At 37.0% G+C, this 25,165-nt stretch overlaps 2 protein-coding genes and 1 pseudogene across 2 annotated transcripts in view; 2 read left to right on the forward strand and 1 right to left on the reverse strand.

Annotated features, from left to right (window-relative positions):
- The window catches only part of LOC127866264 (peptidoglycan-recognition protein SC2-like), a 41,013-nt gene that overhangs the window by 13,219 nt on the left and 2,629 nt on the right, over positions 1-25,165 (forward strand). The gene's annotated exons all lie outside the window — the stretch shown is intronic.
- LOC127866265 (peptidoglycan-recognition protein SC2-like) lies at positions 2,009-3,701 on the forward strand. Its single transcript, XM_052406705.1, has 5 exons — positions 2,009-2,138; positions 2,317-2,544; positions 2,718-2,985; positions 3,142-3,255; positions 3,415-3,701. The coding sequence occupies exons 2-5, from the start codon at positions 2,323-2,325 to the stop codon at positions 3,612-3,614; spliced, it is 804 nt and encodes a 267-aa protein (XP_052262665.1). The 5' UTR covers positions 2,009-2,138; positions 2,317-2,322; the 3' UTR covers positions 3,615-3,701.
- Positions 6,135-23,689, reverse strand: LOC127866261 (uncharacterized; annotated as a pseudogene).

A 25,165-nucleotide genomic window follows, 5' to 3' on the forward strand; every position in this document is an offset into this window, starting at 1 on the left:
ACATTGGTTTTGCATGAAGCACAAACAAGTTTCGGTTTCGATACATTGCTTGTTTCCAAATGCACTATTCCATATCCTTCGTCCTCAACATATACAGCAACAAGGAGAGGATAATCTGATAACTGGTCTACGGCGACGTCGTCAGTAAAATCATCCGTATCCTGAGGTACTGCGGTGTCTGGGAATAGCCTGTCAACATGTTGTAAGTGGATGCAGGTATTTTCTTTTTCTCTTCTTATGAACTCGGGTAGCGGTTCTTGTTTTAGCTGTTTACACATTGCTGTCAGACGCTTCCGCGCGGCCGTCGATTCCACACACGAACACGTGAAAAATATATGTCAGTATCTATGCCATCTGTAAACCAAAGTTTTTCTAGGAGGCAGTTTTTCCTAGTTCTTTGTAATTCGCCGAGATATGTTTTTACAGAGTTGACTCTCTAACGTGAAGTTGCTTAAACTCATTCGTGAGAGAATCGCTATCACAAGATTTAAGAGTCTCCCTTTTCTCCAGTCTGAAACCGAACTTGCAAACTCGCCCGTCAACTCGCACCTGCCAAAGAAGAGGCGTATAAAAGCCGAGAGATATCTTCACACCGAGTAAATACATATGAAAATACTTATTACTCGGCTTTTATCCCTCAGTGTTCCCGGGCATCACTCATTTTCAGAAAAGTATTCCAGATGCTGTAATCGGTTGTACGGAAGAGTGAAAATGCAACAAATACAATTTGAAATTCTTAAAACAAAAGACCACGTTTATTCTATTGCAATCCTATAAAACATTATTTTGTACTAAATATTTTTTAACAGTTCAAGTTTGTAAAGAAGATTTTCATTCGTTTGGTGATGTCATGTCACTTAAATTTTGAATAAATTGTTTCAAAACTTGTGCAATGTTTCCACGTCCCTATTAGAGATTTGCGTATGCGCGCATAAAATCCAACATAAGATTATTTAATGTATATATCGACAGACGCAAATAATCCATCGGAGGAATATCTGCGCATGTACGCAGAATTTTTCCACGTCCCTATTAGCGATTTGCGTATGTACGCATAAAATCCAACACAGGATTATTTACTGTATATATCTACAGCCGCAAATAATCCACCGGAGGAGTATCTGCGCATGTACGCAGAATTTTTCCACGTCCCTATTAGCGATTTGCGTATGTACGCATACAATCCAACACAGGATTATTTACTGTATATATCTACAGACGCAAATATTCCACCTGAGGAATATATGCGCATGTACGCAGAATTTTTCCACGTCCCTATTAGATATTTGCGTATGCGCGCATAAAATCCAACACAGGATTATTTACTGTATATATCGACAGACGCAAATAATCCACCGGAGGAATATATGCGCATGTACGCAGAATTTTTCCACGTCCCTATTAGAGATTTGCGTATGTACGCATAAAATCCAACACAGGATTATTTACTGTATATATCGACAGACGCAAATTATCCACCGGAGGAATATCTGCGCATGTACGCAGAATTTTTCCACGTCCCTATTACAGATTTGCGTATATACGCATAAAATCCAACACAGGAGTATTTACTGTTTATATCGACAGACGCAAATAATCCACCGGAGGAATATCTGCGCCCTGCGCAGAAAATCCGGGAGTGGAATACGTATATACCTGTATTAATAGTATGCAAATCTTTATATTGAAATAGCCAATCAAAATAAACGGCTCAACAGAAACCTGTTTTCAAGATGGCGGTTTGACACCAGCAAGGAGGGGGAGAGGGAGAAATAGGAGGAGAGGGAGAGGGGGAGGGAGAGGGGGGCAAGGGGAGAGAGAGATATTACTTATTTGTTTATATATACAACATGCCCTTTGTTTACCCATTAGCGAACAACTGAAGTTTCTTCAGCGCTTTGATTTGATAAATGAAGTAGCTTATTGACACCGTCCGACGAGTATTTATGAGAAGCTGTATAGTGTTTCCCGAAAGCGTGCGTGACTTGCTATCATTTTATGAGAAAATGGTTATCAAAATAGTACAAGGTCTCTCAACATTTGTTAGCTTTGTAAGGGAAGACACCACACGATTCTCTCAGTAAAAGATAAGAGATAAGCACGATTCGATCTTGTCAGCAACAGAATCAGCACGTCAGGTAAGAAATTTGGTCATATCCGTTCTCTTGTTTGTCAATTACCTTAATCCAATACCAAGACACATCTGACTGATTGCTGATTTAGTTTCAATGAACTTTATTTTTCATGAACAGGAGAAAATGATGTTTATTTTTATTTGCTGATTTAGTTTCTATTAACTTCCTTTTTCATGTACAGGAGAAAATGAGGTTCATTTTCGCGTTCGTAGTATTGACCGATCTCTGCGTATATTGGACGCTTGCTGCTGACTGCGCATGCGCAACAACAGCTGTGCATGTGCGCGATGGTGCAGGAACAACTCACAACACACTGACCACTTTAGCCACTGGACATTGCCTTACTTTCAAAGGCCAAAGGCAGACCATAGCTGGTGATTCATGGGTTAATGTGGATTACAATGGACATGTGAGTTTAAAGTGAGCAGGAAGTATCATTAATATAAATTAATTAAGTGAATCTGATTGTATAAATATGATTTTAATACTGATTTAAGAAGTAAACCAAACACTTTGTATGCTTCTTAAATGTTCATTATGTGTGCAACATCAGTGTTAATACAGAAATGTTCGATTGGACAGGACGGTTTGATCCACGAAGGATACGTACATATACAATCTTGTGTCGGATATGGATCTCCTACTTCGAGCGCGGTCCAGTTACCCGGCTGTCCACATATAGTCACGCGCCATGAGTGGGGTGCGCGCTCGCCCACAAGGCCGCATACCCTTCTTGCCCACACACCAAAGTACATGTTCATTCACCATGGAGCTACTCCTTTTTGCCACACCAAGGCTGAGTGCACACAAATGGTCAAATCGTATCAGAATTATCACATGGACGGACATGGTAGGCCTAAATACTAATCGCCCTGGTGTCCTCACATATACTTTTCGACCCAAAGAAAGTTATTACTTCTTTGCTTGTGGGTATGGTGTTTGTTCAGATAGTAATCAACAGGCCCTGTTTGCCCAGTACATGACATACACTGTTTCGTGGTTTCAGGCTATTCTGACATCGAGTACAGCTTTATTGTGGGCGAGGATGGCAATGTTTACGAAGGCAGAGGCTGGGATGCTGTGGGCGCTCATACCCTTAATTACAACTCCGTCGGCCTGGGTGCGTTTTTCTTCATATTAATATATCGTAAATTATACAAAGAACTAGCTTGTAACGCTTATTGAAGCTATTAACTGAGGTCGTGAATGATGAAGTTGTGTTTATCTACTCACTTTGATTTGCGTTGAGAAATAATAGCAACTTGCGCTCTCGCTTTAGCCATCTGCGTGATCGGCGATTTCACGAACCGCTTGCCGAATGACGCTGCCCTGAACGCCGTAAAGCAGCTCGTCCAGTGCGCCTATGACAACCATAAGATCACCGCCACCTACATGCTACGGGGTCACAGGGATGTGGGGCAGACGGCGTGCCCGGGGAACAAGCTGTACGAGCTGATCAAGACGTGGCCCCACTATTAAACACTTGCACGGACGTATGTCTGTCTCTCCTTGATTGTATAACACATTTTTGACAATAAATAGATAGATGTTCTTCTATACAATGGAGCGATGTATCACGGAAACATCAAATGCTGAAAAATTGAATTACGCCTTGCACCAAAAGGATCGCTGTTAAAATCAGTGGCATCACATTTACTAGTATTTCAACTTATGTAGAACGCTGTGAGGTCTTAGGATAGCATCTCAACGGTAGCTTTAACTGCCTTAAAGCACAGTAATGTATTACAACGTCATCTATTGCTATTAAAACCTAATTCATTAGACGAACACGCAAAGTGAAGACTCAATTCACCATCAAATAGCATGGCGAGTACATCCTTTCATTGGACATCATTATAACTCCTCCATTTCAACAACACTAACTCTGAAAAGTTGTTTACTCTGAGAAACCAATACATCAGTAACAAGTTTACAAATCATCACGGATGGCCAAGGCCACATCAAAATTGACAATGACCACGACAATATCAAGAACTACAAATGAATACGGCAATTTCAAGTTCTTTCAATGACCACGACCATCTCAAGTAATGACCATTAATACGACCATATCAAGCTCTGGTAATGAACACGACAATATCAAGCACTGAAAATAACACGACCATATCAAGCACTGTCATTTAATACGACCATATCATGAACTGACAATGACCAAGACCATATCAAGCAATGACAATGAACAAGACCATATCAAGCACAATGACCGCCAACATAACACGTTCTAAACACGACCGTATCAAACACTGACAATAAACACGACGATATAAAGCAGTGACAATGACCACGACCATATCAAGCACATACAATAGCCACGATCATATAAAGCATAGACACTAAAGACGACCATATCAAGCACAATCAATGACCACTACCATATGACGCACTGACAATGACCACGAACATATCAAGCACTGACAATAACCACGGCCGTACCATGCACTGACAATGATCACGACCATATTAAGCACTGACAATAAACACGACCATATCAAGAATTCACAGTGAACACGATCATATCAAGCACAGACAATGACCATGACCGTATCAAGCACTTACAATGACCACGACCATATCAAACACCGAAATTGACCACGACCATAACACGTACTGACAATGACCACGACCATAACACGTACTGACAATGATCACGAACATAACCTGAACTGACAATGACAACGACCATATCAAGCACGGACAATGACCACAACCATATCAAGCACTGACAATGACCACGACCATATCAAGCACTGACAATGAACACAACCATATCGAGCACTTACAATGAACACAACCACATCAAGCACTGACAATAAACACGACCATGTCAAGAACAGACCAGAAGCACGACTATATCAAGCTCTGACAATGAAGACGACCATATCAAGCACTGACAATTAACACTTAAATGACCATATCAAGCACTAACAATGACCAATACCACATCAAGTACTACCGAGAAACACGACGACATCAAACGCTGACAATAAACACGACCATATCAAGCATAGACAATAAACACGACCATATCAAGGAATGACAATGACCACGACCATATCACGCACTGACAGTGACCTACGACCATATCAAGGAATGACAATGACCACGACCATATCAAGGAATGACAATGACAACGACCATATCAAGGAATGACAATGACCACGACCATATCAAGCACTGACAATGACCACGACCATATCAAGCACTGACAATGAACTAAACCATATCAAGCACTTACAATGAACACAACCACAACAAGCACTGACAATAAACACGACCATGTCAAGAACAGACCAGAAGCACGACTATATCAAGCTCTGACAATGAAGCGACCATATCAAGCACTGACAATAAACACTAAAATGACCATATCAAGCACAGACAATGACCAATACCACATCAAGTACTACCGATAAACACGACAACATCAATCGCTGACAATAAAAACGACCATATCAAGCATAGACAATAAACACGACCATATCAAGGAATGACAATGACCACGACCATATCAAGCACTGACAGTGACCACGACCATATCAAGGAATGACAATGACCACGACCATATCAAGGAATGACAATGACCTCGACCATATCAAGGAATGACAATGACCACGACCATATCAAGGACTGACAACGACCATGACCATATCAAGGAATGACAATGACCACGACCATATCAAGAAATGACAATGACCACGGCCATATCAAGAAATGACAATGACCACGACCATATCAAGGAATGACAATGACCACGACCATATCAAGGAATGACAATGACCACGACCATATCAAGGAATGACAATGACCACGACCATATCAAGGAATGACAATGACCACGACCATATCAAGGAATGACAATGACCATATGAAGTTTTATAATAAAACTCTGAATGAACTTAAGCTTTCTAATATAGCAAACTTTTGCCTGAGAGCAAAAGGTTTCCATGGCGCCTTAATTTATAACACATAAAATGTAACGATTGAAAAAGCTGTGTTTATTTATAAAATAAAAAATCTTGATAAAAAGTTAGTAACAACGTTTGTAACAATTGGTTACAAGCATTTCATCAACAACGTTAACATACACATAACAAACATGTACATATTCTCAGACCACACACTGAACACACAGCGTTTCACTTAAACACACAATGTTACACTTGTCATTATACATCATTTGTAGATGCAGGGTACTTTGGTACTGATGAACATCACAATTATTGGCAAAGTTATACATGGCTTTATGTTAGTCTCAAAACAATATGTTTTCAAAAATACTTTTTAGCATGTTAATTATTCAATTTCAGTTATTTTGGCCTTGTATTGAGTATGGAACAGATACGAGTGCTCGAATGACCAATATGAGCCTTGTTTGTTTCTATGCTTAACAACATTCATAATACTGAACTGTGATTTCTGTATAACCTCAAGACGATTACGCTTAATTTTGCTTATTAAGTAATAACTTAAGTGATAACTGCACACGTATAATTGATGACCAAGTGTTCATTAAATTACTATGTTTTAGTAGATTTGTAACTTTGGAAATGCTGCTATTATGTGGTTATAGTCAAATGTACATTTTATTCAATCGAATCTTATTACAAAGAAAAGTTCACGTATCGTTATCCGTTATTCTTAATAACACCAATCGGCCAGCTGATATCGAATAATAGAATGGCTCTTGGTGTAAATACAAGATAAAAATACTTTTTACAATTCTAGGATACAATAACGATGTACGTTAGTGTAATATACAAAAAAATGGAAAACTAAATTGCACCGTGTTTATAGATATGAACGTGAAAAACAGTGAGTTCGTATGGAATGGAAATGAAACTCAAACATTTAAATAACGTTATCGGCTGTAAATTAATACACCGTTCATACATTATCAAATTACTGTCACAAAGGCTTTACTTCTATATAGTGTTTTCGTTAGAAAATACCAGCATTTTGAGGCAATTAACCATGATGACATATTAATATCCAAATATATGACATGTTAATAAATAGGTGAATAACCATGCAAGCAAAGCGCCATACAAATTAACGAGTCGTTATTTTTCAAAAAATAACTTAGTCTTGAATTGGAAGGGTCAATTAGGCTGCGCCCCTTCTAGTTCTGTTCTTGAACTATCTCTTTCCAAATATGGACTTAATACGCCATGCCTTTTTGTTTGTCCATTGGGTTTTTATTTGATTCCATTGAGTTTCATCAGTCCGATCATGTCAGATCATTATTTATTGTCGTTACATTCCCCATTACTGTGGCTTCAGACGGTATGAGCTCTTGGCCAGCCTCCTTTCCCGCCCAACAATTCGCTGTCGTAATGTACTCTTAGCGGCCGGTCACTGGTCGCGTTCAGAGTCCTTAGCACGGACTCCTCGATCTGTTCAAACAGCTCGCGTGGAGTGTAACCGTCCCTCACTGACCTGGCTAACGGTGATAAGCCCCGGTTTCCTCTTCATAACATTTTTCAACATATGCTTGAGGAAGATCGTGCGGCGCCTTACTTCCTTTTCGTCAGTGGCGTGGACTATGACTGCGCTCTGTTCCGGAGTATTGGCGCCCGAGCAGACCCGGAACTCACGGTAGTCCAGGTACGTCCTTGGAGACGTGTTGGCACAGAACCCTATGAAATGAAGAGCACCAAGCTGCTCGATTGTCATCGAGCTTAAATACGCGACCAGTTGCGGAACAACGTGATCCGTTGTTTTAACGCGACTACAAATCGATATGGCTTTTGATAATATTAATAATCTCAGTGTATCAGCGTAAACGGCTTTGAGATTTAGTTGAGTTATCCCCAAGCATCTGGTAGACGTTTTCAGTGCGTCTGTTTCGCAATGTTTTTTGTTCATCACATTCTCAACTAACTCCGTTAGAAATTTGTCCATGGCCTTCTCCTGCGCCGCATCGACCGGACAAAAGACGGGCGTGATTATGTCATTTAAAAACCACAACTTATCTAGCGTAACATTAGTTTTCAAGATGGGATCTACGACGTAGGTACATCCGTAAAAGTCCTCGTCAATATCTAGAAGAACGCTCTCTCGCCCGGTGGCCCAGTCGCTGTTGTTGAAGTACTTTATCGCGGTAAACTGATGCAACTCCTCCATAATCAAAAGCTTCCGCACGATGCACTCTTCTGTCGGCACAGAGTATCCGGTTTCTCTCACTTCTTCGCCCGTCTCCAAGTTGACGAAAGACATGCATTCGAGATTGGTGCCGTTTTTGAAGCACATGCAGAAGACCTTGTCCGGGGACTTGACGAGACGGACCAGCCAGTTGTCGGTCTTGGCGTGGATCCAGCCGAGACTCATGGTGAACATGTTGTAGTAGTCCTCGTGGTTCTCGATGTCCCAGTCAGGCCACACCCAGATCACGCGGTTTAGAAAGCCCGCCATCGCTGCCGCCTGAGGTAGAAATATACCACGATTTGGGTAGAGTATAAACAAATACTCGGAAATAGTGGTAACTTTATATTACAGCTAAATGATATTATGGAAGGAATCTATAAGGTTCATGTCAACGTGTGCTTTACTAGTACCATGGTTAACATGCCTACTTCTTGACCATAACGGACATCTGTTTTGGCCTCTCAATTTCGGTTAAAGGTCAAATGCACAATTTAACTCGTTAAAATATAGATCTATCAACATCCTCATTCATTTGTTCTTAAAGGGGCGGTCAACAAGATTGCTTTTTATCACGAAGAAAAGAAAAGTTTTAAAATACCGTATTTTTTACAATTATTAGTTTATATTGATTAAAATATCACGATTGTCATATTACATTACTTGAAAAATGTTATTAAGTTTTCATATTTTCAGTATATTTGTTACTAAAATTTTACTGAGTATGTCTACCAGGTAATTTGGTGTGTTCTGTTGTTGTCGTTATATTTTGTGAAACTACGAGGATTGCTTATATCAAGTATAAAATACTAGGAGTCTTTTTACTTTTTTACTCTAGAACTCCAAGGGTCAGTGGTTCGAGCCCTGTTGAGGGTTACTTTTTTTTTAACTACTCTTGTTTTTTTACTGGAGATTTTTAGATCCAATGTTTAAATTTATCAATATAAAACATTTAATGACGGTATTTTAGAACGTTTCCCTTTTTCGTTATATATAGCAATCTGGTTGACCGCCCCTTTAAAGTTCAATATAGATCCATATATGCATTTATAAGTAGATAGTACATTGATTAAAATGTATTGATTTAATTTGATTTAATTAATACATTTTTAATCAATGTATCGTATAAGAATAATTACCTTAAGTAATTATTCCAAATCAGCATTTCTATTGATTTTTAACTGAATGCAAAACAAATCGTTAATCTGCACGCGCTTGCCTGCTGACATTACGTCACTGGATTTGCATCATTCATTCAGTTCAAGGACGCGAGTGGTAGCCATTTTGAAACTCAGTTTCATTAAACCATGACGTATTTATTTGTTAAGGAGAGATCATTATAATACAGAGGAATAAATGTGTTGGAATATATGGCTGAATGAAACCAGTGTGATTGTAAGGTAGATTTATTTAATAATGAAGAATGTACTGAACTCGACTAACGTGATCCTTTAAACAAGTGTTCAAATTGGACAAATTAGGGATTTAGAACAGCAGTCAGTGCCAGACTTAAGGGGCTTAAATCATATACATGTGGTGCACTGTTATTTTTCGACGGACATTTACAAAATAAAGTTAAGGGGGAATTTTTTTGATGAACAGGCCGTTCATTTTTAGTTGATAAAAAAATGTCTATCCACAACGGATTGCCTGATTACATGAACTGTTTTAAATGGAACAGAAAGATAGCGATGAACACATGAACCGTGTATGTCGCGTGTAGATTTTCAACTTATCATGCAAGCAAACAAAACTAACCGAAATTAAACATAATGTTAAAAAAGTTTGCTATCCATTGAAAACGATGATAAGTATAGCATCAGTTTCACTTGTATATGCCAGTAAGTAAAGAGTAAGGAAATTTTTTTATAGATTAAAATTAACAATATCCGCAGTTATAAGTGCTACATCATGCTTGAAGTGCGAGTACACATTTTGTAAGTTGAAAATGACAACCATCTTAGTGTTTGGTATTTTACTAAGAAAACAAGAATCTAAGTTTGAACAAAACCTATGTTCTACCTGAATGTGTAACATTTCAAATGTTAAATACATTTGAATCGAGGCATATATCGATATTTTGTCTTGTTACTCTATGATCATTTTTTATATTATTTGTATTATTATTTAACCTTACTATTTTGTCAACAAAATCCTAACAACCTCTAATAAATTCCAGTACATAATGACACTTGGCAAGTTGCATAGTATTCTCTATGCACAAAGCCATTCACGAGCGTCGCACGCGTGCGCGAATGGCTTAACGAATCATCTGTTAATTGTTTTCGTGCCTTTAGGTCTGTATACATAATTGACCGAAAGACGTAATACTATATGTACATTTTATTCTACGATACTCCAAGTTATCGGTTACAATAGTGTCGTATGTAAACCTTAAAATCCAAATTATGTCATGAAGTCGAGCGGTTACCTTTAAAGTTTTTATATAGTTAATCAGCAAACAAATCCTTAATCACACGGTGTGAGATACCTGTATGAATCCGTCGTTGGTTTGCATGAGGTATTTGAGTTGATCCTTGGTGGGCCACTTGAAGAACGGATATCCGGGCATATTTAGAACAGGCGCCGTGTCGCTGTGACCGTCAATGTGAACCTGAGGTGGGGTAAACGGCAGAAAAATATGAAGTGGACATTACACAGATTTTCAAGTCAAATGTGGAAAAAGTATCCCAAATTAAAATATATAATTATATATATAAGTGAAACCCTTACTCTAAAAAAACACCCGACAAAAAACATGTTGTTTTTATCAATAATATAAATCATAACAATAATAGCCGTTTATGTCATGGCATTTGCTTAATCAGGCGTAGTTAACTTTTGTTCTGGAAGTCATGGTTACGAGCTCCAATGAGGGCTGGTTTTTGGACACACACCTTTGAATTTTTGTTGTCCAAACGTACTGTATGATTAATCAATCTGTATTCTTGTGTGTAACCTTGAATTAAAATTAAACAAAAGAAAAACAAAAACAAATTTAGAACTGAAATGTGTACGCTCACATCCAGACAAATCGAGTTTAGCTGAAAGCGTATCGACCTAATCGACAAAAGAATCTTAGGATGTTTACCAGCGTGTTCCCAGTCTGAGGTATGACTCCCTTGGTCGCTGCATCAAACCAGTACGGAAGCACTAAAAAAAACGCAATTAAGTGTTAACTAAGTTGATATTAGCCCGGCATCTACCGATGCGGGAAGTAGAAAGCGATTTGCCTGTCCGGTCAATCATTGTTCCATAAGTCCATACGACATTTTGTACAACACAATCACTGCTTCCTTCAAAGCTTTGAGTAGATGTTGTCTGTGAATACACATCAACACACCCAGATCTTCCTTGGCTTATTTTGATATTGACATATTTTAGAAGGTCAAACTATTTAGTAAACCTTAGATGAAGCTCTCGGTCGAATATCAATAATGCATCTTACATGGCATTGCTAATTGCATGGATGATGTTAACGAACAAAATTAACGCATCCACATCACATGACTTCATTTTGACATTGACATTGGCATGGTGGTTATAAATGAACACGTTCAGCTTATCCACATTACCGCCACTTCATTATGAACGTGACATTGACCTATTTTGGACTAAGACTTAAGACTTATTAAGCAGGTCGAAGTTATTGAATACCGCACACCCAAACTGACCGTGCGTCTATCAAACTGCATGTATTTACTTAAAAGCTTTAATATTTCCATTGAACTCTCAGCATACTCACGTCACCTGAACATTTTGACATTGACATAATTTTGGACAAAAACTTATTCACATTAACTTTTAATGTTTTAATGTTTAATGGCTTTTACCGTGTACATTAGCATTGATTTCACGCACCATCTTGTTCAGTTTAATTTGATGCGTGACATTAATCAGGGACACTTCTCAAAGAGAGAGATAAAAAATAAATAAATGTGCATGGCATTCATTAGGATGCAGTTGTCAACTCTTTAACGGTTGAGTGTCTTTCTTGTTTCAAACTTGGTTAATTTCAAATGATTCACGCTGATGGAAATGCGCTGAACTACGGACTTACAAGTTAATTAAAATCCGTCGCTAACGATCCATATATAAGTATTGAACGCCAGTAAAACCACCGTTAAGTGGGTGGAATGCTGCGTTATCATTCAAAAATGTTTGAAATAATATTTTAAACAAACGTTTTATGTTAAATAATTTACAATGTGCGTTCGTTCACTTGTTTTAGTCTGATGGTTCATTAGCGGTCGTCACTTATCATTGTTTACGCTCCTATCATGTGTTCGGAAAACCCATTACTGAGTTTCCATTTACCTTACGTAACTGAAATGCAAGTGTTCACGTCTCTACATATGTCTATACAGAGCGGCCGTGAAATGCAGTACGTGTATTTCATATAAAATGCAAAATAAATATCAAATCTTTAGGCATTTTTACACAAAATAAAACGCCGTATTGTTCATGCATGACCTATATTATTTCATGCGCTCATCAAGTCATTTTTCCTTGATTGCTTGAGGCAGTCTTACTCGCATTAATGTTACTTATTTGATTGTGATCGGTTTAATAACTTTAAAACCATACTCTGTTAGTAGTGTCAAACAGTATTGTCTCAATAAATGATAACAAAATGTATTGCCATAATAAATCAAGTAATTTTTACATGATTATGTTGTTCATGAATAAATTTCCTTAAGGAAGATTAAGAAAATTGCATCCGGTCGTATGTGGTCGTCTTCGAAAAAAAAAACAACGTTATTCCATCGCAGATAATTACTGGTGCCAGCGGACCTGTTAGGAGAACAAGGGAATCGTTCACGCTATCAGTCGATTGTGCGATTTGGTAAACAACAAACGATGGTAATCGAATAGGCACGAAATGAGGAAATGACTTTAATAGCGGACGTAAATAATCTGCACAGAAACATAACTTTGAACGATTTGAGGATTATTGTTTCACTTTCTACGTCATCAATAGTAACGGTCTTTTGTGTGAGAGATTCTAAACTATATTTCCAATCAACAAATCGAATATTCTATTTATGTATGTATTTCTTTGCCATGCCAAAACATATAAATTCCATTAACAGTAAATTCACTGTAGTCATGGTGATTATTTTAATGGAACATTTCACGAATACCAGCGTCAGTACTGATTGTAATCACAGATTCTTATGACACATGCAATTATTGAGAAAAAACAAACATAATTGAAATAAGGCATTTACGGTAACCATGTACACAATTATGTTTATCACTAAAAAGTATTACCATCTTGTTTCTACCACATTTGACATCAGTTAATTAAATGCAACAGTATTTCAGAACTATGATTATGGTATTTTTGCTATAAAAGTCTGTGTATATAATGCTATTTTTCATCAGGAATCACGAGGAGCAGTTGAAAACAACTTGCTAGGGATAGACTACAATGTCTGCTAATTGTTTAAAATTAACTCCGTTCAATAAGGAATCAAAAAAAAATGATACTGTTGTTTTTTTTGAAGAAAACAATTAAAACAATGCACCAACATGATCGCCATACATTGGCGCGGATGCAGTAGTTCGGAGAATAGAAGGATTTGCTATTAAATAAAGGCTCGGGTATCACCTTCCCCACCCCACCCATTAATGTGTCCAAACATATTATGGCTCAGTATGCGATGGTGCTGCAACACCGATGAATGCCCCATGGAAAGAGGAACGCTTGCATTTACACCCCAGGAAACCCGATGCCTGGTGAGCAGCGTAATACCAATCGAGCAGCGCTGCGTATTTACGCATGAACTTTCATAGGGTAAGTAAATTGGAAAAATAAAAAATGTTCAAAGTCCAATTTGAAACAACTGTGAATTAACATTGATAACAAAGGTATTGGCCTACATGTAGAAATAATCCTGACAAATTTTCTTTAAAAAAATTAAGGAAATGTGGCTCCCTGAAGTAGAAGATCGGGAAAAATGGGCCATGTTCAGGCATTTAGGGGAGAACTACTGCTTTAATATGCAAGCCCTTACAATAATGAAAAGATTTATACAAACTTACACATGCCTGCCATAACCTCTCAGCAGGGTTTCTCAACTATTTCTTGTGAAGAAATTTGCGTTTTTAATGACCATGATGGGAAAACATGGATACCAATAGAGAAGACCAGGAAACCTAATGCGAGCAGCGACCTTATAATTCTTTTTTCGTGACAAAAAATTTTTTTCCAGCCATTTTGTTGCAATTTCTTTGCTTTGTAGAGACCTATTGTAAGTGTATGTGGGCACATATGTCTACAAATGTACTTTTAATGCTTTATAATACAGTCTATTATATTCTTTGCATTTCATCCAACATCATTTAATAGATATGTAAAGCTGATAGTTTTATCTTAATTACTAACTCGTTTGCCAGTTTGTGCTAAAATTACAATGTATCACAATGCTATTGTTGCCCCCCCCCCCCCCCCACACACACACATTATCATACCCCCACAAACTCTGTTTGGGGGCAATATAGTAATCAGTTTGTCCCATCCGTCCCTGTCCCAGTACGTCAGGTCCGTTCCGATTTTTTGTCCGTCTGCAGGGGCGTAGATAACCTCCCAACATTGGGGGGGCGGTCCAATTTCTGTACTGGGAACATAAAGAGGTTCGTTTGAGAGGGTTGTCCTCTCCCGTGGTTCAGAAAAAAAATTAATTACAATTAATATGGTGCGTTTTGGGGGAACTTTCATGTTGATATAAATGTTATTTTCTTTCCAAAAACTCTAATTACAACATAAAATTCATCAATCAGAGTTTACTGATGTACTTAGAGAACAAAAATATTTTCAAACTAATTACTGTTTTTCACGCGTATATTTACTCAAAATTGTTTAAAGTGGCAGTTACCTTTGAATTAAAGCGATCAATTAAAATTAAAAGAACCGCCTGTCCCTAATCAAAACACCGACAGTGCAATCACGGAAAAGAACAATGAAACAATTAACGCAATGACATTTACCCCGGCCCCTAGTTTATGACACCTAACAAGGGATATTGACACATCACTATTGGCAACCTCAGAGCAGACGGAGAGGGGACACATGGCTTCTGCACTGACGGCGCGTGATTACAAAAATACTGGTTTTGGGGCGGCAATTTTTGGGGGATTTTACGTTTATTTATATAACGATGACTAGCTGAAATATTGGGGGGCGGCCGCCCCCCCTGCCCCCCCATTATCTACGCCCCTGGTCTGTCCGTCCCGATTTATTTTCATGAAGTAACTTTTGAACAAATGAACATACAACATTCAAACGTCATATATTGATGCACCCTCATGAGCTTTATAGGTCACTAGGTCAAAGGTCAAGGTCACTGTGATCTCTTATAGAAAACTGTAGCATAGGCTCCAGAATTAAATTGCTTCCACATACAGCCTTCAAATTTCACGTGTAGATGCACCTTGATGACTTTCACATGTCACGCGCTGTTTTAGGTCACTAGGTCAAAGGTCAATTTGATCTTTTATAGAAAACTTTATCATTGACTGTATAATGGAGGTGCTTCCATCTCTATGAGTTGTACAGGTCAAATCCAGTGACTGATCACAAGGTCAAATATCAATGTCACTTCAACCTCTTATAGAAAACTTAATGTTGGCGCCAGAACAAAAATGCTTCCATCTACAATCTAACGATTTCCTATGTAAATACACCTGACCTCAATGAGTTCTACATTATCACACTACATTATTTGGCCATTAGGTCAAAGGTCAATTTCACAAATTATTATCATAAAATTTATCAAACAACACAACATTCAGGAATCATAAATATATTACATGAAATGTTATATATATGTAGTGTTAAAAGAAATATATTTTTACAAAAAAATAAGGTCAGAAATATGTAATTATACATATATTTGTAAACCTATATGCATAACATTGTGTGACCACTGTGTATTAAACCCATTCATGTACCATTCTCACGAAATATGTTCACGAAAATGTTTATTTCGTGTTTATTAATATTATTTATTCTTTATAATGATGTGTGTTTTTGTGTTTACTTCAACGCATAATGTTATGTATATGTATGTTAATGACGATGAGCTTCGCATGCTTAAGTCAAGAATAAACTATTCTGTTCTGTTCTATTACAGAGTTAGTTACATTACAATGCTGAAAAATTTGTGGTTAACATGGTTACCATTTAAAAATAAATAAATACATGCACTTATTTTAAGCCGCTATTGTGGAATGGAATATAAATTATTAAAAGTGCATAATAAAGTGAGTATAGGTAAAATGTTTTCTACATTCAAAAACATTGTATCAACATGAGTGCTATAGTTACTGTAAAATCTATCATTGTCATTGCACAATATCAAAGACTGCTCATGATTGTTAATTTGTTACAGCAACTAGCGGTAAAATGAGCTTTTAGTAGTCCCATATTGGTTGGCAACTTGGATTGTTACATCTGCAAGTGGGATAGACAGGAATAGTTGCTTTTGCGCAGTGTTCCATTTCTTCGTCTAATACATCACAGGCATTGAGCAGAGATGCTTAGTGTTTGCTGGTGGTGTGGTATGAATAACTTATCAAACTTTTTCTCAAGAAGGTCATGTATTCCTTGACATCTTCATGATCTTCTGCACAGAGACCCGGTCTGGCTTTTAATCTTCCAGCTGGCTTGTCTGATGTTATTTTGTGCTTGAACAAAAATAAGATGTAATCAATAGTCATAAAGTTAAGCAAATTAAATTAATTATAATACTTTATCCATTGGCAACATAAAATATAGCAAATAAAATTCATTATAATACTTTATCTATTGGCTACATAAAATATCACATTTCACTAATGCAGCGACAGACAATGAGTGTAGGTGAATTTCCAGATAGATAATTTCTCCAAAACAAAAATGTAATTTTATTATAGACAAATTTAGGAATGAAATATCTAAAAAAATATGCATTAATACCAAATTGATTTTCTCATTCAACAATAAGAAAACAGTGACGAACTTCATGTGTTAAATTAAGCTTTAAACAAAATATCACTTCGAAAGGCCATGGTAGCCAGGGACCTATACAAAAGATATTTGTTTGTATAGGTCCCTGTAGTAGCCAATTTTACTTTCGTTTTCGTTTGAAAATATGTTGTTTTTTTTGTAATTATTTTGTACATTTAACCATAAAAAGTAAAGTTGATTAAAAGAATAACACTTACCTTGCTCACAGACAAGTTAAATCCAACTAATATTAATAGCATCAAGCTAAAATCGGTATCAACATGTGTTGAGGTCTTGTTTGTGTCTATAAACTCGCCGTGGCCAAATTCATTTAAAGACGAGTAACAAGTCAGCTCATTGAAATAAAAAGGTCAAAATCAATTATTTGTTTGATAGACAATTCCTTCCATGGCCAGTCTGTGCCGATTTTTATATTACTTAAATACGCGAAACAATAAAATCACAGAAAACATTAGGCAATCTAAACAAAATTAAGCGGAAGTTAAGCGATGTCATTTCAAATGAGTTTTTCTCATTATGACGCTTGCAGAATTAGTACCAAAAGTCTCAGAAGACGCCACAATTGTATATTATACATACAACCCCCAAATACACTTCTTAAAACATCATTCTATGTACCTAACAAATTAATTTATGTGACAAAGCAGTCAATTATTTTTTTTTATTTTCCCAAATAGTGTTGGCAAAAAGAAATAAAACTAGAGCATGTTAAAAAGGCACTATTGATAATATATAAGGTATTAAAAGTACATTTGTAGGCATATGTGCCCACATGCACTTACTATAGGTCTCTACAAAGCAAAGCAATTGCAACAAAATGGCTGGAAATTATTTTTGTCACGAAAAGGATTAATAAAATCGCTGCTCGCATAAGGTTTCCTGGTCTTCTCCATTTGGTATTCATGTTTTCCTTACATGGTCATTAAAAACGCAAATTTCTCCACAAGAAATAGTTTTCTGGAGAAACCCTGCTGAGAGGTTATGGCAGACATGTGTAAGTTTGTATAAATCCTTTAATTATTGTAAGGGCTTGCAAATTAAAGCAGTATTTTCCCCCTAAATGCCTGAACATGACCCATTTTGCCCGATCTTATCTTCAGGGAGCCACATTTCGCTATTTTTTTTAAGAAAATTTGTCAGGATTTTTTCTACATGTAGGCCAATACCTTTGTTAACAATGTGAAATCACAGTTGTTTCAAATTGGACTTTGAACATTTTTAATTTTTCCAATTTACTTACCCTATGTTTGTGCAAGCGTAAATACGCAGCGCTGCTCGATTGGTATTACGCTGCTCACCAGGCATCGGGTTTCCTGGGGTGATTTAGCTTTCAAATAATGGGATAATTTTTGGATCGCGACAGGATAGCGCGCATGCATGCGTTGGATGATGCAAAACCGATTAAAACAGTATGAACTTGGTATAGTCTGTTATATTGTGGGTGTTCTGAGTGTGTATACATTGTTAATTGATCATAGTATTGATGTTGTGGGCGATAGACGCGAGATCATTTGTGTCTTGTTCTGAAAAACAAAATGGGCATAATGCATGTGCGTAAAGTGTCGTTCCATATTAGCCTGTGCAGTCCGCACAGGCTAATCAGGGACGACACTTTCCACCTAAACGTGATTTTCGGCAAGGAGGGACTTCATTGAAACTAAAAATACCATAAAAGCGGAAAGTGTCGTCCCTGATTAGCCTGTGCAGACTGCACAGGCTAATCTGGGACGACACTTTACGCACATGCATTAAGCCCTGTTTTTTTCAGAACGCGACTCATTGGTATTTAATTAATTATGTTAAAATTTGAAGTCATTAAACATATTTAATTACATATATACTATCGATAGTTGTACATATAATAACTAAGTATTTAACAAGAGATGTGTTTGTCAGAAACACAATGCCGCCTACTGCGCCGCTTTGATTTATTTAACAAAAATATATACGTGGGCAGGTCAGATAACTATGTCCATTTAAAGCTTATTACTTCCCTTGACTTTGTTTTTTTTACCCTAGACCTTGAAGGATGATGTAAACCTTGAAATTTTAACACTCAAAATGTGCAGCTCCATGAGATACACATGCATGCCAAATATCAAGGTGCTATCTTCAATATTTAAAAAGTTATGGCCAATGTTAAAGTTTTTCTCGGACGGGCGGACAGACACACTGACTGACGGACAGTTCAACTGCATAAAAATACATGTATGTATTGTTGCTGTGAAATGTATTATTACTTTGTTTAATCATAAACTACTTACTTTGTAAACACTGAATGCTTACTTTGTCCACTTGGGCTTTTGGCCTTCTGGGTTTATTGTTTAATAAACTTGGTGTTTGTTAACTTTTTCGTGTTGCTAGGTCCGCGTTGTTCTCGTGTGCGTCACCGCTTGGCAATTATAAGACCAACATTCAATAAAAGACACAAATGCCTTCGTAAGACATGAACACGACACGCGACGGATGATGTGGATGTCAAAGGTAATAGAATAATAGCATTTTCATGTCTTATGTTTACAAATAATTCCCACTTAATTGGAAACGTCCAACAGAAGAAGGGTATCATCCGATTCTTATGGAATGGTGGCTTAATTCTTGACAGGAACAGTTTTCCATTATCGCAGTATATTCGCACGCAGGAATTTGGTGTTGGAACGGAAGAAGCTAGCTTGCATCAGGTAAGATAAAATGACCTGCTTCTCATAACCAAAAAAATGTTGGTATTGAAATAACAAATATTGGAGAAGTAGCTGTTGTCTACCTTACAAGTGTTTTTAAAATGTATGTGAACACTTATAAGTGAAGAAAGGGTTTGAATACGGTATTATGTATAGCATCTTTGCCTAGAAAATCAAACGATTAATTTGTCTAAATCATTGGTTTGAAAGTAAATTTGCATTCATTTGACGTTTATATGAAGCATGACATTGATAAGATCAAGATAAATTAAAGTGAAATTAAATCCGGTTTATTTGCTTGATGAAAACCGTGATTTATTATTTCTTAATTGTATGCATACTGTCATCTGGTAAACAAACATCAAATTTCCTCGACATGTGACTCCGTGCCTTTGCAGTAAGGTTCGACATGTTTGAGCATAATATATTATGCGACAGGTATAGACTGACTCTTATTAAATTTAACCCCAAAACGAGCAAAAACATGGACTCTAATATAACTTTTCCCTGCGTCACGGCCGAACATAATATGCGGCAAACCAGTTTGTGGTGTAATGAAGGGCTCCTAAACCGAATGTCACGGGTTCGAGCTTCAAACCAGTTTGTGGTGTAATGAAGGGCTCCTAAACCGAATGTCACGGGTTCGAGCTTCACATATCCATTACGTTGCGTATTTTCTCGTTTTCTTCAATGTAACTCGTGTCTGTTTTATTAGTTATTTTTCACGAATAATATGAACAATAAATATTTCTTAGAAAATACCGTTTCTATTTTAGTGTATGTATAAAAGCAATAACGGTAACGAAATCCACTCAAATTGATGCTGTGTCTGTGTTTCAATCAGTATCGGTATACACGCGATTAACTTTATGGTGCGGAATTGGTATTGATCAATCCTTACGTTGGCACGTAATAAAATAGAATTTACATAAATGAAATGTTGTGTAAAAAAATACAATACAAATCGAGTCTCAAACTAGGCAATAACCATTTAGTGACTGATAACCATTTAGTGGCTGAGCGCTGTAAGCCTAAGGCTGTCGGTCGGCGAGGGTCGAATTCGACGTGGTTAATAGTGCGAGTAACATATTGACCGTCACTATAACCTTTGGTTGTTGTACTTGTTTTTGTGTGCTAAATTGTGCGAATATTTCATGTTAACTAAGAATTATAATAAACAGAATTTTCAGAGCATTAAATATACATGGATAACGTATTAAAATGGTTGAGCAGACGCTCAGCTGATTAGCAAAATAAGGCAGAAAAGAACATGGTTCAAACAGATTTCTCACAGAACGATCGATTCGGACACTGTACCGGAATAAAATTTGCGCATGAGACTTTGACGCCGTCCTTGAAAATCAATTATGGCATGTAAACAAACATTTCAGGCGCGTAGGAATAGAGGCCTCATCGCGGCTTCTATAGTTTTATTTTTCTAAAATATGTATTACTTTGATTCACTGATCTGTTAAGATAATAAGGCTCGCAGATGCTATCAGATTGGGATCGCGGCTACAGTAGACATGGGGCCGCAATCTTGATCCATCCGCCGGTACAATAGGAAAATGTACAGAGGCTAAGTGTAACTGAAACAAGTGGCAATAACGGCGTTTATGTTTTTACTCTTTACATGATAAAACATGCTTTATCAAAACAACAAACATGACATGCTTGCCCAATATTAAACATAATATTGCAAAGGAAAGGCGTTAAAATGTGTCATTTATTCTCTCCTTAATGGGTCCTACCGAATTGTCGGATACATCGCAAAGGCTAGTAATCAGGGACGACACTTTCCGTCTGAACTGGATTTTCGCTAAGAAAAAAACAACATAATTTAAACGAAAAAAACCATAAAACGGGGACAGTGTTGACCCTGATTATTCTGTGCGGACCGCACAGGCAACATAAATCCCGGTTTTACAAGAGCCGACCTCATTTATTAAGCTCGACTATGATCAGACTGAAGACTATTATTTCTGTCTTGTATGAAAATTTGCGATGAAAATTGCCAAGAAAGAGCACGCATTCATCACCACATGGTTATTCCACTTAAAAATGCATCACACATTTAAACATTGAAAACAATTATCAAACTTTGTAACTAAAAAGCCCATAACCACTCAAAAGCAAATAATATTTCGTACACTATTTCGACAAATAAAGTTCACGCATAAAAAAATCAGTGTTCCTTATAGCAATAGTCAACATTTCAACGCTAGATGCGAGATTGCCCGAAGCCAATCTCGCGTTCGCTCATAGATTTTCGGATATAGTCGCGGGAAATTCACATAGAATATAATATTGTATCACAAAAAATAAAAACGAGCAATTTGTATCTCGTAAATTCTATTTTACCATATCACATCAAATTTTCGCTATTGCTATAAGGAACACTGATTTTTTATGGATGAACATTACAAAATATTCGCTGATTTTGCGTATTTATGTGGCTTTAATTCATTTATTTAAATAAAATTGCAAGAAAAGCAGAGTATTATATCGACATTCAAAAGTCGTCAGGAGGGGAAAGTCCTCTAGCCCACCACGTTCACAACCCCAACGAGCCTGAGCTTCCTACGCGCCTGTATCTGTCGATACAGGCATTTACACAAGAGTAGAAATTGCGAAATAGTGTGTAAGCCGTGAACAAGGAAGTACCAGGAGTAAACACTGTAGTAGTTTGAGTGACATACAGGAAGATAATGATGGGGGATAGCTCTCAGTTTAGATTATATGATCAACTTGAACAGCATACATGTATCCGCGTAAAACACATGAAATAAATAAATCAAAAAGGTCTGTTGTTAAGTCACATGATTGGAGATCATTGTGGTTATAGAAATAAAGAAATCGACACCCTTTACAGCGTTTAAAAAGCATATAATTTATTAGGGTTTACCTCCATGCAAAGATTTTTTAAGTGTGAGTTTAAGACTTTCTTAATATGTGTAGATTATGTACTGATGGCCACTAGTTCACAAACTTGACACAGAAACGCAAAATACACGGCCTAATAATGCATATCAGTAAGTAAAAAGCTCGTTACACAATCATGTACATATAATGAATTTACCTTCGTGGTGCTCCTCAACAACGAACACGTCCACGTGGGTCTGACCCCCGGGCGGCGTCGTTAAGGCCCGTCCCTCCGAACCCGAAGTGCCCTGGATTTGGCGAAGTCTCGATTGCAGCCAGCCGTCTCTAGAGACGCCGACACCCGCCTGACCCTTGTCCAGTGGGAAATGCATCGCGTAGATCTCATGTTGTAACTTCTGTATTTGATAATGAAGGCCATCTGCCTTTGCTGTAGTTTCTGTGCAGTGAAATGCGTAAAATGTCAATATAAAACAAAGTATTCCAAGTACGATAACATATCGTATACACCGTCTCTTAAATTGAACTACTTTCATTTTGAAGTACGGAATTGCCACTGCCGGGTTTAAATCCGATATTCATAACGCACAGTGGTATTGAGTCTCCTGACTGGGCTATTCACTATCTGACTGGGTATACATCAAATAACAGTAAAGTAGCGCAGTGGCCCAGTGAACCGTCCGATTTACATGGTTGAGAAGTTATGAAGTATTGGTATTTAAATAAAACGGATTTGGCCGTAGCCAATATTGTTTATGACAATTCGAACAAGTCAGTGTCGACGGCAAAACTATTTCCCAATTAATAATTTATTTTCCCAGACATTCACAAAGCGATGGATAATCCATGTCGAAAATCAATAAACAATCGTGATGCAAGTCATTGAGTTCAAGTGTCTGATGTGTCACATTTAATACATATGTAAATAATTTTGTTGTTTTAAATACATAAATCCCTTTTTCACATAATATTATTATCAGCTGCTGATAGAAGAGTCGAGATTAATAATCATCGCCATCATCATCATCATCATCATCATCATCATCATCATCATCATCATCATCATCATCATCATCATCATCATCATCATCATCATCACCACCACCACCATCAACATTATCATCATCATCATCATCATCATCATCATCATCATCATCATCAATTTGATAACGTTCATCACTTTATCAATTACTATATGATAATTGGTAGCAGCAGAAGATGCTGTAGCATAAGCCAAAGCAGTAGCAGCAGCCGCAGCAAAAAGTGGAACCAGAAGCAGCCTGGTTTTCAGCAGAAATATAATAAGAAAAAGCATCATCTTCATGCCACACCACGTCCATAACCATCACGTCATTACACAACCAGCACCATCTGGATCATCATCATTGAAAAAATCTTCATTAAGATTAGCATCGCTATCATTACCATTTCAAACATCATCTTAATTGTGATAACAACACAACAAGAACATGTTTTTTTACGGTTAAACTGACATCACAAAGAAAACACAATCTCATACAAATCATTGTTATCATCGCGGCCTCTCAGTGCGTTCAATATTACTTAAAAACAACAACAATATAGATGCATGATTTTACCGTTTCTTTGACTTCATATATTTGAAAAAAAATGGAAACACATTAAACTTTCATAAACAAGTCCAGTATGCTTTCTACCCACTTTATGCAACTCATCCTTATTCTTCTTAACTATTCTGTTGTTTTTCTTTTTTTAAAACACCTATTGACCTCTTTTTTTGAATTTAAAGGAAACCACAAGGTCAAACAATATATATTTGCATATCTTGTATAACATGTTTGAACATTATTGCTGAAACATGGTATCACTATGTTTTATTATCATATACATATATACATTGTATGTTTTATATTGAATAAAAAATAATATTTTAAAAAAGGAATATAAGAGATGCGAACATGTACAGAATATATATCATATTAATTATGACTTGCAGAGAACAAATTTAGGTTTGATGTCTGTCTAAACTATGCCGTCTTGTATGAAAAGACACACGAATCCTTGAGCAGAAGATAAGAGGCGTGGATATATACAAGTGCACAATTCGCCATGGCTATATAAAGAAGCAGTAAGTCAGGTAAAAAATTCGGTCAGAACGGTTCTTATCTCAGTCAATTATAGTCATTCAGTATAAATAATTGTGCTTTAGAATTTGTTATTTGCTTGCTGATTTGAAGTCTCAACGTTTTTTTTTTGCTGTACATGTTAGAAATGAGTTTTTTTTATCGCGTTCGTTGTATTTGCCGATCTTTGCA

This window comes from Dreissena polymorpha, chromosome 2, assembly GCF_020536995.1.
Source record: "Dreissena polymorpha isolate Duluth1 chromosome 2, UMN_Dpol_1.0, whole genome shotgun sequence".
NCBI classification, from domain to species: Eukaryota; Metazoa; Mollusca; class Bivalvia; order Myida; family Dreissenidae; genus Dreissena; species Dreissena polymorpha.